The sequence below is a fragment of the Scylla paramamosain genome, chromosome 31, assembly GCF_035594125.1.
Source record: "Scylla paramamosain isolate STU-SP2022 chromosome 31, ASM3559412v1, whole genome shotgun sequence".
Lineage (NCBI taxonomy): Eukaryota > Metazoa > Arthropoda > Malacostraca > Decapoda > Portunidae > Scylla > Scylla paramamosain.
The window spans coordinates 14096500-14109739 of NC_087181.1; the positions used below are offsets into that span (position 1 = coordinate 14096500).

General features: G+C 40.1%; 1 protein-coding gene across 2 annotated transcripts in view; it reads left to right on the forward strand.

Annotated features, from left to right (window-relative positions):
• The window catches only part of LOC135116333 (uncharacterized), a 27839-nt gene extending 15384 nt beyond the window's left edge, over positions 1-12455 (forward strand). The window contains exons 2-5 of one of the 2 annotated variants that reach the window (XM_064033687.1): positions 9616-9690; positions 9985-10335; positions 10501-10531; positions 10641-12455. In XM_064033687.1, the coding sequence (XP_063889757.1) occupies positions 9673-9690; positions 9985-10335; positions 10501-10531; positions 10641-10882 (642 nt within the window). In that variant the 5' untranslated portion in view covers positions 9616-9672 and the 3' untranslated portion in view covers positions 10883-12455. Of the gene's footprint in view, positions 1-9615; positions 9691-9984; positions 10336-10500; positions 10544-10640 lie in introns of both variants that reach the window. The other variant, XM_064033686.1, reaches the window with a different exon arrangement.
• The last annotated feature ends 785 nt before the right edge of the window (positions 12456-13240 follow it).

Below are 13240 nucleotides of genomic sequence, written 5' to 3' on the forward strand. Positions count from 1 at the left end.
AGAGAGAGAGAGAGAGAGAGAGAGAGAGAGAGAGAGAGAGAGAGTGAGGATGCAAACAAGAGACATGATAGAGTAAGAATAAAGAGAGAAAAAAAAAGAAGGAAAGAAATAGAAAATGTCATCTTACGAAAAGAAATAGATATATCACAACAACAACAACAAACAACAAGTGAAGGGAAAATATGCAATGAAATAAAACCTAAAATAAGAGAAACAGAAAAAAATGTATTAAGATTATGACTCTCTCTCTCTCTCTCTCTCTCTCTCTCTCTCTCTCTCTCTCGTCTATCTATCACTCCTTTCCGTCCTCCTCCTTCTCCTCCTCCTCCTTTTACTCAACATTTCAGCTCCAGTTGACAGCTCCGTTCCATGTAAAGAAACCCTAACAAGGCTCTATTATTTACAAACCAAAATTCTCAAAAAATAAAAAGTTGTAAACAAAAATATTCTACCAACAATTGCTTAAGAAGTTCAGAGAGAGAGAGAGAGAGAGAGAGAGAGAGGGAGAGTGGGAGGTAAAAAAGATAATTATATTTCTTTGACAGCCAAATGAAAGAAAAAAAAAAGAAAAAGAAAGTTAAGAACAAAAATGTGTAAGGTTCATAGATTCAACTCAGAATGCGTGAATCAAAACTTGGATTTGGAACGTTTCGACTACTACTACTACTACTACTTTACCACCACTACTACCGCCATCACTGCTTATATTCCTTCTATTCTAAGCTTCATTCCTACCAAACCTGAAGAGAAATGAACAAAAATAAGTCTCATGGCTACTTTTTCTTTGATTTCTTCTTTCTTGTGAGGTAAATAAAGGAGAATATTTGGTTCCTAATTCAATAGCTGGGATACGAAGCTTCACGATGCTTCACGAGGGTTCACTTGGAGAGACTCATGGTTCGATACGACGACCCTTGTACACTTGCAGAGAGAGAGAGAGAGAGAGAGAGAGTTGGCATTATCTAGTATTGTTCTTCTTGGATGTGATGACGTGAAGTGGGGGGAGAGAGAGAGAGAGAGAGAGAGAGAGAGAGAGAGAGAGAGAGAGAGAGAGAGAGAGAGAGAAGAGTGGAACAAGGGAAACAGATGGAAAGCGAGAAGAGAAAGAGGAACAGTTAACAGAGAGAGATAGAAATTGAAAAGCATGAAGGAAAAAAAAAAAGTGAAGGAAGGAAAAGAGAAAAGTGAAAATTACGCGAACGGGAAAGCACAAAGGAAAATAGAAGCACGGACGGTGAGGGACAGACTGACAGGCACACAGACAGACGGACACAAACACAGAAAGGTTTGGCAAAAAAGAAAAACACACAAAGGAAGAGGCGCAGACAAAAGAACAACTGTAAAAAAGAACGTTTAAATGGAGAAAAATAAATGAAAGTGAATAGAAAGAAAAGATGAATAAGGAAAACACGACATAAACACAAGAAATTAAGATGAAAATAGCTTTTTCTTATTATGAATTAGATTAAATAGCAGAAATGATAAGAACAATAAAACGGTAGATAAATAAAAGAAAAATAATAAAGAAACAATATATACGCAGTGAATTAAGGTAGAAATAACTTTTTTTTATTACAAATTAGAAAAATCAGATAACAATAATGCTAAGTGATAAATTCTCTCTCTCTCTCTCTCTCTCTCTCTCTCTCTCTCTCTCTCTCTCTCTCTCTCTCTCTCTCTCTCCTCTCTCTCTCTCTCTCTCTCTCTCTCTCTCTCTCTCTCCCCCCACCTCGGGGCAGCAGGTCAAGGTTGTAAGAGCTGCACGTCACAGTTGCCACATAAACACCTGCCGGGGAGAGAGGGAGAGGGAGAGAGAGAGGGACAGCAGAACATGTTGCAGCGTCACAGGTTACGTAACAGGACGGAGCAGGGCGAAGGAGGTCAAGTTAGGTGTGGTCGATTTCTGGGTTTTCTTTTGGGGTTAAAAAAAAAATAAAATATGGAGACGAGACTCTCAGAGAATAAGAGGTCAGGTGAATAGAGACACTTGGATGTGACCTGTTGTCTCGAGTCACGGAGATCATTTGAAGTGAGTGCTGGAGGAGGGATCAAAGGGTCTCTTGCTGGCCTCTTGCAGGTGCTCCTTCCTTCCTACCCTTCCTTCCTCTCTTCCTCCCTTCTTCGATGCTCCTCTTATCTCAATCCCTCACTGTCTTCCTTCCACGTTTCACTCATTTATTTGTTTATTTTCTTTTGATTAATTTTTAACCCGTTGCTTTAACATCTTTCTTCCCTCGAATTTCTTTTCTTTTTCCTTCAGTCATTCATTCAGTTTTTTTTTTTATCTTTCTTTAATCGTCTTTTCTTGACATTTCTTTTCTTTTCCTCTCTCCTCACCCTCCTATCCTCCTTTCTTCCTTCCTTTCTTCCGTCTTTCCTTTATCTCTTCTTCGCTTCTTTTAATCTTTTCTTCAATCTTCATTTCTTGTTCACGTCTCCTCTTTTATCTTTCCCTTCCTCGTGTCTTTCTTCTTTCTTTCCTTCTTTCATTGATTCATTTCTTTACTTCTCCTCCGCTTCCTTAAATATCTTCAATTTCCATCTCTTCTTGGAATTTTTCATCTTATCTGCTCCTCCTTTACTTCCTTCTTTCCTTCCTTTCCTTCTTCCTTTACCTTTCCTTAGCTTGTTTCCGCCTCTTCCTTTATTTTTTCCTCTTTCACTCCTGTATATCTTATTTTCTCTTCTACCCCTTCTCTACTTCATTCCTTCCTTCTTTCCTTCCCTAATCCCTACTACACTTTCTCTAATCTCCTTCTTCACTCTTGCTCTCTTTTCTTATTCTTTTCTCTTTTCTGTCCCTCTCATTTTATCACTCTTCACCTTTCCTATTCATTCCTCCTCCTCTTTCTCTTGCTCCCTCCATTCATCCTTCATTTCCTTCCTCATCTCCTTCCTTCCTTCCTCCTTCCCTTAACGCCATTTTGTAAATTCTTCCTTTTTATTATCAATATTTTCCTGTTTTATTTCTTTCTTTTCTTTCTTACCTCGACCTCAGTAACCTAGATAACATACATACACACACACAGCAGTTCTAAACACACATACTAGCATAATGTAACCCGTGATCTAAGCTTCATTAATCCGCGTGTCTGTTCTGTTCGCTTTGTATTGTTCCACTGAATACATCTCTTGTTTTGTGTATTATTGTCCCCGTGTTGCAGAGTGTTGCTGTAATGCTGTGTTTTGCCTCACTGTCTCACTGACTGAACGGTTTCTTTTCCTGTGTTGGTTTGTTGCTTTTTATTTCTTTTTAAATGTTTTTGTGTTGTGTGTGTGTGTTTGTGTTGTGTGTGTGTGTGTGTTTCTATTGTTTTTTTTTATGTGTGTGTTTTGGTGTGTGTCTGTGTTTACTGTTTTGTGTGTGTGTGTGTGTGTGTGTGTATGTGTGTTTCAGTGTTTTTTTGGTGTTTTGTTTGGTGTTTTTTGCTGTGTTATTGTTTTTTTGTGTGTGTGTATTTTTTTCTTTGTTTTGGGATGTTCTATTAATTTTTTTCTATTTTTCAATTGTCTTTTGGTGTGTGTGTGTGTGTGTGTGTGTGTGTGTGTGTGTGTGTGTGTGTGCGTTATGTTGTGTTGTTGTATTTCTGTGTGTATTTTTTTTTTTTGTTTTTTGTGTGTTTTGCTGTTTTTTTTTTCTGTTGTGTATAGATAGTATTTTCTGCTGTTATATCTCTATGTATACTTTTCTCTTTATTTTGGGGCATTTTATTATGTCGTTTGCTGTTTTTCTGGTGTTTTTTGTGTGTTCCGGTGTGTTTTCTTGTGTGTTTTCCCCTGTGTTGTTCTGTCCTGTTGTTTGCTAGTGATGCTGTGTTGGCGCAATGTAATTATCATAGTAACATTTCTCAATTTCGAAAGAGGAAGGGGGTCTCTCTCTCTCTCTCTCTCTCTCTCTCTCTCTCTCTCTCTCGTTCTCTCCACTCATTAGGAGAAAAAATATATCTCTTTTTTTTCTTTACATACGTTCGTGCAAAATGTTGACCAATCTTTTCTCGTTTGTTTGTTCAGTTCACAGGAATGAGTTTAGAAAAGTTGATATTCATTAGTTTATAACGCCAGGGCATTTATTTATCTTGTGCCTTCCGTCAACATTTCAACACTTGTGCCACGACGAGCATTAACACGCTACCGTCATGCTGAATTGTTTATTATTTGTTTTATTTTACTTTTCTTCCTCATTTCATTTAGAACCTATTTTTTTTTCTTTTTTTTTCTTATCAATGTATTTTATTCCTGACTGTTTTTGTTTTTCCGCCTTTTCATTGTTTTTCAGTAAATTTTCAAAGCGCATTTCTTCCTTCTTTTCTTTCTTTTTTTTTTTTTTTGCTTGATTTATTAGTTTTATTTTCTTATTTTATTTTTATAGCATTCTCTCTCTCTCTCTCTCTCTCTCTCTCTCTCTCTCTCTCTCTCTCTCTCTCTCTCTCTCTCTCTCTCTCTCTCTCTCTCTCTCTCTCTCTCTCTCAGTAATTTTCTTTTATCTCATTCACTTCATTCATCTTTTCTTTTTTTTTATTTCTCAGCATCTTTCTATCTTTTATTGTCCTTTACTTTTTATTTTTTTTCATCTTTTCTATAAAATTTCTTTATATCACTTGTATGTCATTTTTTTCTTTTCATTCATTCCATTTATGTTTTTATTTCATCTTCTTACCTCCTCTTCCTCCTATCATTTTTCCAGCCATCCTCCCTTACTTAGTTCATTCCATCCATCTTTTTTTTTTTTTATTGATTTATTTTTCTTTTATTTCATTGCATCATCTTTCTCATTCGCCTCTCCTCCCTCTCTTCTCTCTCCCTTCCCTCGGTCATCGGATATTCCTTCCCTGTCTTTACCTGCTCCTCCTCCTTTTATCATTTCATTCATTTCACTCTCGAGATTCTTCCCTCACACTCCTCATTACCTTCCCTCCTCTCACACTCTCTCCCATTTCCCTTCACATGATACCTTTCTCTTTCCCTCTTGTTCACTTGATATTCACTCCCTTCTCTTCTCATCTTATTTTTTTCATCGCACTCCACATTTTTCAACAGTTTAAACCCCAACAGCTAAGGTGTGTGCTCAGAATGCCTCTACAGTGTTGGTTGGTGGGTTGATAAATAAGGTATGGCTGACTGAGGTACTGGTAGTGTGTGGCCTCTTAGTTGTAAGTCCCTGGTTGTGGGTGTGCGGTGGAGGAGGTGAGGTGAGTGTGTGCGTGCGCGTGTGTGTGTGTTTGTGTAAGAGGGGATCTGGCCAAGGGCAACAAAAAGACAGCAAAGAAAAAAATAATAAAAAGGGAGGCCTACTGAGGATGCCAGGCCTAAAAGAATTTTCCGAATGAATAAATGAATGAATGAATGAATGAATGAATATGTGTTTTGAATTTTTTTTTTTTTTTTTGTGTGTGTGTGTGTGTGTGTGTGGGTGGGTGGGGATGTGTGTGTGTTACTCCTACACTCTCCTTTCTTCTTTGCTTTCCTTTTTCCTTTTTCATTTCTTTCTTCGTTTCAGTCCCCATTTTTTTTTTTACTAAACAAATGTACACTCACCAATTCTCCCAACACTTCACACAATACACTTCACTCCTCTCACACTCTCCTCTCCTTTCTTCTCTTCACCTTCTTTTATTTTTGTCACATTCTCTTTTCCTCTTCTCTTCACCTCCTTCATATCACCCCTAAATTTTCACTAAACGACAGTACACACACTCCCCAACTCTCCCCACACACCATATGATACACTCCTCTTCTCATAGTCTCCTTTCCTCTCCCTGGTTAAACGCTGCGCTCTCACCTTGCACCTGGCTAGAGTAGATGGGAGCTCAGGTGACATGGGAGCGTGGGTGGGTGGCAGGCGGCTCAGGTGACGGGACAGCTGGCAGGTGAGGTGACTGAGGTGAGATGAGAGGCAGAAGTGAGCTGTGTCAAAGGTGAAGAGATATTGGCGGTTGATGTTTGTTGATGTTAGGGTGTTATTACCAGTACTGTTGTTATTGCTGCTGCTGGTGGTGGTGCTGTTGGTACTGGTGCTGCTGTTATTGCTGTTGTTACTACTATTGTTACTCTACTACTGCTATTGCTACTGCTACAACAACAACAACAATTACTACTACTACTACTATTACTACTACTACTACTATCACATGCAGAGAGTTAGAGTCAACTAGCAAAGGGGATGAAAGAGTGAAACTACTACTACTACTACTACTACTACTACTACTACTACTACTACTACTACTACTACTACCAGTGTAAAAGCAATAATAAATACGCCAGCACCTTCATTTGGCTATATATACTTCATCAAACGCCAACTCTACAACAGGTACATCAACACTTCTTTGAACCGTATACTAACACCGGCAAAAAAATGAAAGTAGAGTAAGAAAGAGTTGCCCCTCAAAGGAAAAAGAAGTGGGAAGTGAAATAGGTAACAAAAATACATCTGGAACCATTCTTTGGCAAGCTGGTGAGGGAAAGATGAAGAAATAAGGGAGAGAGAGGAATAGGGAGAGAGAGGGAGAGGGAGAGGACAACACAATACAATACAGCACAGCACAGCACAGCACAAGAGGGGTAATATATCTCGGCAAACTAACAAGGTAGAGACTCAGATGAATCGTTCCTCTTTGTCGCGGTCATCCCACTAAGAAAGAAAACGGAGCAGAAGAGATATTTAAAATGCGCTAAATTATAAACCATTATTCATGCCAAGTGGAGAACAGAGGAGGAGGAGGAGCAGGAGGAGGAGTGTGGGAAGGAAAGAAGGGAAGGAGGGAAGGGGAGAGGAGGGAGGGAGAGGTAGAGTATCAGAAGGGAAGTACATGAGGAGGTCGGTCAGGTTACGAAATGTGACGTAATGTATACACTAGATGACTACCCCCCCCTCTCTCTCTCTCTCTCTCTCTCTCTCTCTCTCTCTCTCTCTCTCTCTCTCTCTCTCTCTCTCTCTCTCTCTCTCTCTCTCATCATATTTATCAATCCATTTTTCTGCTTTCTTTATACTGCTCGTGGTTAAATTAGAGTTAAAAAGAAAGAAAACGTGTAGCTTACTACAAACAACCTCACAAGGGCCAACACATCTGCTGCTGTTTGACCTTCCTATTGTATTTATTTGTATAACTAAAAAAAAAAAGGTATCATATCGCTGGTTTTATGATGCAAGTTCTAACCATGGGCAATATTTTGTGGTGAGTAGTATTTCATCATCATCATCATCATCATTGTGTTCGTGTTCTTTGGTCTTGTTCTTGTTGTTCTTCTTAGTGGGTGGTATGTTAATGCGTCTTCTCTTTTGTTCTCTTTTCCTTTATTCTTTTTTTTAGGAGAGGACATGCTAACGTGTGTGGCAGGAGGTAATAACTCGAGGCGCCTGATAGCGTTAGTGGTTCGGGTTGTGTTTCGAAACCTTGCTCGAATGGAGGCAAAATTGTGCTCAGCGCGAAACGAACCCCAGGAGAGTCACGCTTGTTCGCACTTCCTCATATTATTTCGTCCATTTCCTTGGTCTCTCGTCCCATTCCTCCTCCTCCTCCTCCTCCTCCTCCTTAACACTGATGAAAACGGACTTAACATATGTTACGTAATACAAGATGGAAAAAAAAAGACAATAGGAGTTTGTTTCGCTTAACACACACACACACACACACACACACACACACACAAACAAATCCCTTGCAAGAGAGACTCCCAAACAAACGCTGGTCTCCCCATCCGCCCTCCCGCGAGAGAGAGAGAGAGAGAGAGAGAGAAGAGAGAGAGAGGGTGGGGTAGAGCGGGGAGGGAAGTGTAAGAGAGTGAAAGGGAAAGAAAGAACTAGAGAAAGTGCCAGACAGAGGTGGAAAGAAGTAATGAGATGAGTGGAAAAGGTGCAGCGTCAGCGAAAATATTATGAAGAGTATTTGTGAGAGTCTTTCCACCACCCTCCGCCCTCTCTCTCTCTCTCTCTCTCTCTCTCTCTCTCTCTCTCTCTCTCTGATCTATTTTTTCTTATTATTTACTTACGAATATGAAAAAAAAAGACTAGATGCGGAAAGACTTGACCTGAGGGACTAGCCTGCTTCTAGTCCTTGCTGATTCTGTGGGCTGTGATCTGTAGACTGTGGGCTGTGGGGTGTGGGCTGTGGGCTCTCCTTCAGTGGCTAGAAAGATCCGGTATTGCATTCTTACCATCTCCGCTTCTTATCGTCAGTATTGACAGGTCTTAGCAGAAGTTGCAAGTTTTCCCATGGGTGTTTTCATGATTATAGTGGTAGTTTAAAACTCTCACTGGTAGATCAACAGCTTTTTGTATTAAAAGCCTGTTAAAAGAAGATAAATTGAAGCGTTATAACTTCCACTGGCACCTGTTACAAATACTCAAAATAAACCGGTGCAACATTTCATAACGCTAAGCTGCATGAACATCACAAGGAACAGGACTTGATAACTTCCACTGAAGCTTACAAGTACTCAAGATGAACCTGTGCAACACTTCATAAACACTTCACACTACGAACCTACACGAGCACGAAGCCTTTGATAACTTCTACTGGAGCTTAAAACTACTGAAGATGAACCCTAATAACTTCCACTGGTGTTTGTTAAAAATACCCAGGAAGAACCTGTGCAACACTTCATAAACATTTCACAAAACGAACCTACACGAGCACCAAACCTTTAATAACTTCTACTGGAGCTTGAAACTACTCCAAGATCAACCGCAATAACTTCAATTAGCAGCTGTTGAAAATACCCAAGATGAACGTGCAACACTTCATAAACACTTCCGCAACACAGACCTGCACGAGCAACAAGCAACACAAAGGGCATCGTGAACAGTGACGTCAGTTCAGTCCGTAGGAGGCAGTAGAGTTCAGATCCCCGCTGCTCCCAGAGAGACCGAACGGGATGGCGGACTCCACTCTTCCGCATTTATTGGTGAATGAATATCGCACGGCCATCATGAATATATCATCTCCATCTGGTCTAAGCTTGATCGAAAGAGAACAGTTTGCAAAAGGCGGCGTGTGCATGAGTGTGCGTGCAGGTTCATGTCAGCGGCTCAGGGCTTGCAGGTTTTCATGTCATAGGACCCCCGCGATATCTGACAGGCTGCAGTGATGTCGTAGAAAATATAAATAAGGCGTTTGTTCTTAATAGGTTTCCTCTCGCATCAGGGTTATTCTTAAAGGTCACAGCGATGGTAAGTATTGTTTTTATAGGTGTTTCTTTTCTGTTGATGGTACAGACTCGTTGAACTACCACAATTCTCTCCTGGCAAATATAACCACAGTACAATATGGCTGGTGTTCTTCAACGTCTTCTCCTCGCATCAGGGTTATTTTCAGTGGTTGCTGAGATGATTAGTCAGATTTTCATGGGTGTTTATTTCCTAGTAATGGTTCATAATCTTTGATGAACTTAACCAGATCTCTCCTGGAAAATATACCCAGAATACAGTAAGGCTCGTGTTCTTGAATGTTTTCCTCTTTGATCAACACTATTTTCAAAGCCCACAGAGGTGATTAGCTGGGTTTTCAAGGGACTTTTCTTTCTACTAATGGTATAGAATCGTTGTTTCACTATCCTGTTCTGCAAATATAAACGCAAATAAACTAGCCACGACACTCAACAACTTTCTCCCAACAGGCATCGCATCTCCCTGGCCTCTGGTGAAGACCGTCCCCGCCCTCCACGCCCTGAAGGATGCGGCGACGGGGTGAGGTAAGGGTAGGTTAAGGTAAGGTTCATGTTGCACGGATACGCGTCCGCGCCACTGCCTATGCTGCTCCGGGATGCTCGTGTAGCAAACCGGTTAAGGCAAGTATTCTGAAACGCTTTGAGTTGTCATAAAGATACAAAAATTATTTCTTTGGGTTTTTACGGGTGTTTCTTCTCCATTGATGGTGTAGAATACTTGTTAAACACCATCAAACATCCCAGTAATCTTCACAAGAGCCTCTTATAAGTAGTCCAGATAAGACACCGGAAGGTTTCAGAATCCAGTCCTCACTCCAGAACCGGATAAACGAATTGGCCGCGGCGCGAGTCAGTCTTCGCTGTCACCGCCTCTCTAAAGGTCGCGCGAGTCAGAAGCATTGGCGGCAGGGAGTGAACAAGCGAAGCACCCATCTGTTGGCTTTCCCAGAAGGCCTCACAGGGGCGGGCGGCGAGGCGGCAAATTTCCAAGGCGAGGACGACGACCAGGAAGAGAAGTGGTCGTGTGAGAGAAATGTGCGCCGTGTTGAGAGCCCGGGGGTCTTAGTTCCTTACGCCTCGTGCAAAGAATACGGCTTCAGATTGTGCGGAGCTTATTCCATGCTGACCGAGCGTCGCTGTGAGGCTGCCTGGCTGTTCCCGAGGCGCAAGGTTTGTGTTGCATCACATTTTTTATTGCATCATCATCTTGTTTATATGTATCTTGCTCGTACAGTCTTGAGAGTAATAAGCAAAGACACTGACGTTAATAATATGTATGAAACGTGTAATAATTAAGGTTTAAAAGTAAAGTTTGAACAATTTCTTCTTCTTCAGGTGGCCAGATCTCCACGTCACAGGAGTAATGGTAATAAACAAGGTACTTACAACAATGCTTTGTGTAATGAGACACTAAATAACTGAGGTTTTGTCAATGATACTGTATTGATTTCCTCTTCTTTTCTCCTCTCCTTGAGGCTGCCAGGGACCTGCACGCCCGGCCACTGGAAGGGGCGTGCCGAGGGCGTGCTGGGCCTGGGGCGTGAGGCGGCAGGCTCAGGTGAAGGGCCTCGCCGTGTTCTTTGCCCCCTCGCGCCGCTCACTCAACCGGTCTGTCCCGTCCGCCCCCACCTGGCGCCGTCCACCGACCTGGCCGCCTTCTAAAACACAGTGCCCGCCAGCCTCCGTGCGGGCAAATTCCTCGGGATTCGGCAGGTGAATGTCAGGCTTTTATTTTTGTATTGCTCAAGTTTTTATTCCTCCTGAGAATTTTTACCGCGCTCGTGTATCTTGTGTATCTTGTAATGGCCGCGTACCTGTCTTTCTACCTGCCTGTCTGTCTGTGTGTGTGTGTCTTTCTGTAGCCATTCCCACTGGCTTTTTAGCTCTCCTGGTTGATGTTATAGTTCTACCTCAGTTTTATTCAGGTATTTTATCCACCTTAAACATTTTTATTCGTTATTCTCTGCATCTTGTAATGTCCATTGGCCTGTTCGCCTGTCTGTCTTTCTGTAGCTGTCATAATTGCCTTTTTATCTTAAAGTGACTGTTATACTTTTGTTTGTTTTGATCACGTGTTATTTTCTCACCTATAAGTTTCTACTCTCTCTCGTTCTGTCTGTCTGTATGTCTTTAGGTGACCGTCATACTTCTACATATTGTAATCAACTGTTATTTTCTCACGTTAAAGATTTTTACTCATTCACATTATATAACATCCATGCACCTGTCAGTCTATCTACCTGTACCTGACTTCAACCTTATAGTCATTCACCTTTTCATTATCTTCCTAATCCAATGAGGCGTGACTGAATGAAACCTCCCTCGCTTCACATCCCAGTAAAATCAAAGCTTTCTGTGTGTCTGTCTACATGTGCTTATCTCTCCCTCAAAGTGGTCTTGTGGCCTTATAATTAATGTGCCCCCAGACCTGTTTGTCAAGACTCGTAATGGTCCAGGCTTAAAAGTAAAGATTTATTGATTTCTTGAGCTGTTGAGAAAAAAAATGACGCAAAAAACACGTTAAGCAAAGAGGCAGACATCGGGTCACACAATCTGACTCGTGCCCCCAGAAAACTTAATCTTAAGATCTTTTCCAGGGTTTAGAAGAAGAAATGTTGTTTTTTTTCTGGTATTTTCTTGCGCATACACCTCTTTATATATAGGAAAACTTTAATTTAATCGTCTGTTCTTAAAAAAAAAATAGAAAACAGCATTTCTAAAGACGAGGCTATATTAGTTCTCATATTCCTCTAACAATTAAGAAGTTTAATATCCATATTCCGAGTGCTTCACATTGCAATAACCACAATGCAGACAATAACGATGTGAGAAGGTGGAAAACACACTTGTCAGTATACAATGCGTTTTAAGGGGAGTGAAAAACACCTATTTAATATGAGAAGTTTAGGTCCTAGGAAAATGAAAACATACACTGAATATACAGTGCATTCTGAGGAGAATGAAAATACTGTTTCAAGTCGTAGGAAGGTGAAAAATTAACATACTCGTGAAATATGTGATGTGTTTTAAAAAGAATAAAAAACATCCATAAATTTAAGGAGTTTAAGTCGTAGGAAGGTGTAAAATTGAACATAATCGTGAAACATTCAGTGTGTTTTAAGGAAGAGAGAAAAACACCCATAAATATAAGGAGTTCAATTCGTAACAAGATGAAAATATGAACATGCACGAGAAATATACAGTTTGTTTTGAGAAAGGGTAAAAAAAGATAAAAAAAATTGCAAATAACAATACCAAACAAATATCACAAAAGAAAAAAAAAAGAAAAGAAGAGGACAAATGTTGCCGCACTTCTTAATACAACCCTGTACTAAATTAAGTTGTGCCGAAAGACACTAGAGAAATATTGCCACACTAAACTTAATTCACGCTGTTAAGTCTTAGCGCAAAAAAAATATATGACCAACAAAACGAAATAACGAAAATAAACGAACAAACTTATATATCATATTTCACTCGAGAGAGAGAGAGAGAGAGAGAGAGAGAGAGAGAGAGAGAGAGAGAGAGAGAGAGAGAGAGAGAGAGAGAGAGAGAGAGAGAGAGAGAGAGAGACGAAAAGAATAGTGACAGTAAAGTAATACAAAACAAAGATTTTCGAAATATAATGCGAGAAAAAAAAAACTAATGAGATATAAATAAAGACAAAATGAAAAATGAATAAAACGAAATAAAGAGAGAGAAAAAAAGGAAAAAGAACGAGGACTAATGAGGCATGTAAATGAGGAGAGACAATAAAAAACATGAAAAAATAAACAAAATTGCAAAACACGAAATAACAACTAAATGAGAAAAAAAAAACAGAGACAAAATAAATAGATAAATAAGACAGATAGATACATAGATATATAGATAAATAAATAAATAAATAAATAAATAAATAAACTAAGACGTTGTGAAAATAAAGAAAGATGAAAGTGGTGGCTCAAGAAAAATCCAAAGAAAAAATAAAACGATGAAGACAAAGAAAATGGGAAAGGAGAACACGACCTCCGAGCCGCCCAGATTTCCTTCAGGAGGAGGAGGAGGAAGAAGAGGAGGAGGAGGAGGAGGAAGA